Here is a 1,075-nt window from a genome sequence, read left to right as displayed (position 1 = left end):
GCGATCGGGACCCGGGAGCCGGCTGGGGCCTCGGCCGCCCCGCGGGGGCCCGACCCGGGCTCCCCCGCGGCGTTCCGAGCGCGGCCGTGGACTCCCCCGGGGACGGCTCCCGAGGGCGAGGTCGGCGGGAGAGGGCCCTGGGGTGACCGAGGCACCTATTTTTAGCCAGGCCTGAGGGCCCACGGGAGGGAAGGCGGATTACCGCCTCCTGGGCCGGTGGACGGAGGGGAGCGTGTCTTCGGCGGCGTTCCTGGGCCGGAGCAGGGCCATGCTTTACGCCATGCTGGAATTCCAGCCCTCTCCGCTCCCTCTGGAGACCGAGGATAAACGGCGTTCCGGCCCTTGCCGCTACCCTGGCGCCCCCTCCCGCCGCCCTGGAGGTCGTGGTGGGGGCTGGGAAAGCATAAGGAGGGGAGAGTTTAAAAAAAAAAAAAATGAAATCAGTGGAGCACACAGTTTTGGACGGGCGAAGTTAGCCCTTCCTCTCCCCGAGGGGTGTGTCTTCCTCTGTAATTCCCCCTCCCCCCCTCCAGTTTCCAACAATGAGATCTTTAGCGCTCGGGATCTCGGCCGCAAACCCCGCTGGCCTCCTCGGAGAGGCGTGCGCCAGGTGCGGGATGTGCAGCTCCGCACGTCGGGGTGAGCGGAGCTGGGGCGCCTGCTGCAGATGGAGCCTGGCAGCCAGACACACACCGAGCGGGTGCGTGTAACCTCGTGGAGCTGCACGTTCCCAGGGCGAAGAGCGGGCTGCTTGAGGAGAGCTTTCTACTTGAAGAAAGGAGGGATCGAAGTTACTAAGTGCTTTAGGATGAGCTGTCTGATGAGCACGGTCTGATGAAGCCACATATGTGTACTGTTGAAACGTGTGGATTTATGACCTTTTGAAATGTTTTTGTGGAAAGCCTTTTGTGGAAATTTTGGCACACATAACTTTGGGGGATGAATGAAACATAGGTTATGTAGGAATTGACTAAATGGAGTTGAATTTGGGCCTTGGTCTTTACTGGGAAGCAAACGGCAACAATGTCTCTTGTTTGACTAAATTAGCAGTAGTGGAGTGGGTTGATGGCCCGAC

General features: G+C 60.0%; 1 protein-coding gene across 1 annotated transcript in view; it reads right to left on the bottom strand.

Moving 5' to 3' along the window:
- LOC102859601 (nuclear receptor corepressor 1-like) overlaps window positions 1–270 on the bottom strand; it is a 39,278-nt gene extending 39,008 nt beyond the window's left edge. Inside the window, exons 1-2 of the mRNA XM_006894369.1 lie at window positions 203–270; window positions 12–137 (exon numbers count right to left, since the gene is read on the bottom strand). Of these exons, the coding sequence (XP_006894431.1) occupies window positions 12–137; window positions 203–270 (194 nt within the window). The remainder of the gene's footprint in view (window positions 1–11; window positions 138–202) is intronic.
- Between the last annotated feature and the right edge of the window lie 805 nt (window positions 271–1,075).

The sequence above is a fragment of the Elephantulus edwardii genome, unplaced genomic scaffold (assembly GCF_000299155.1).
Source record: "Elephantulus edwardii isolate Elephantulus edwardi_28Jun2011 unplaced genomic scaffold, EleEdw1.0 scaffold00140, whole genome shotgun sequence".
NCBI classification, from domain to species: domain Eukaryota; kingdom Metazoa; phylum Chordata; class Mammalia; order Macroscelidea; family Macroscelididae; genus Elephantulus; species Elephantulus edwardii.
The sequence above is the reverse complement of the archived record's forward strand: the minus strand, read 5'-3'. Positions and strand labels throughout refer to the sequence as shown.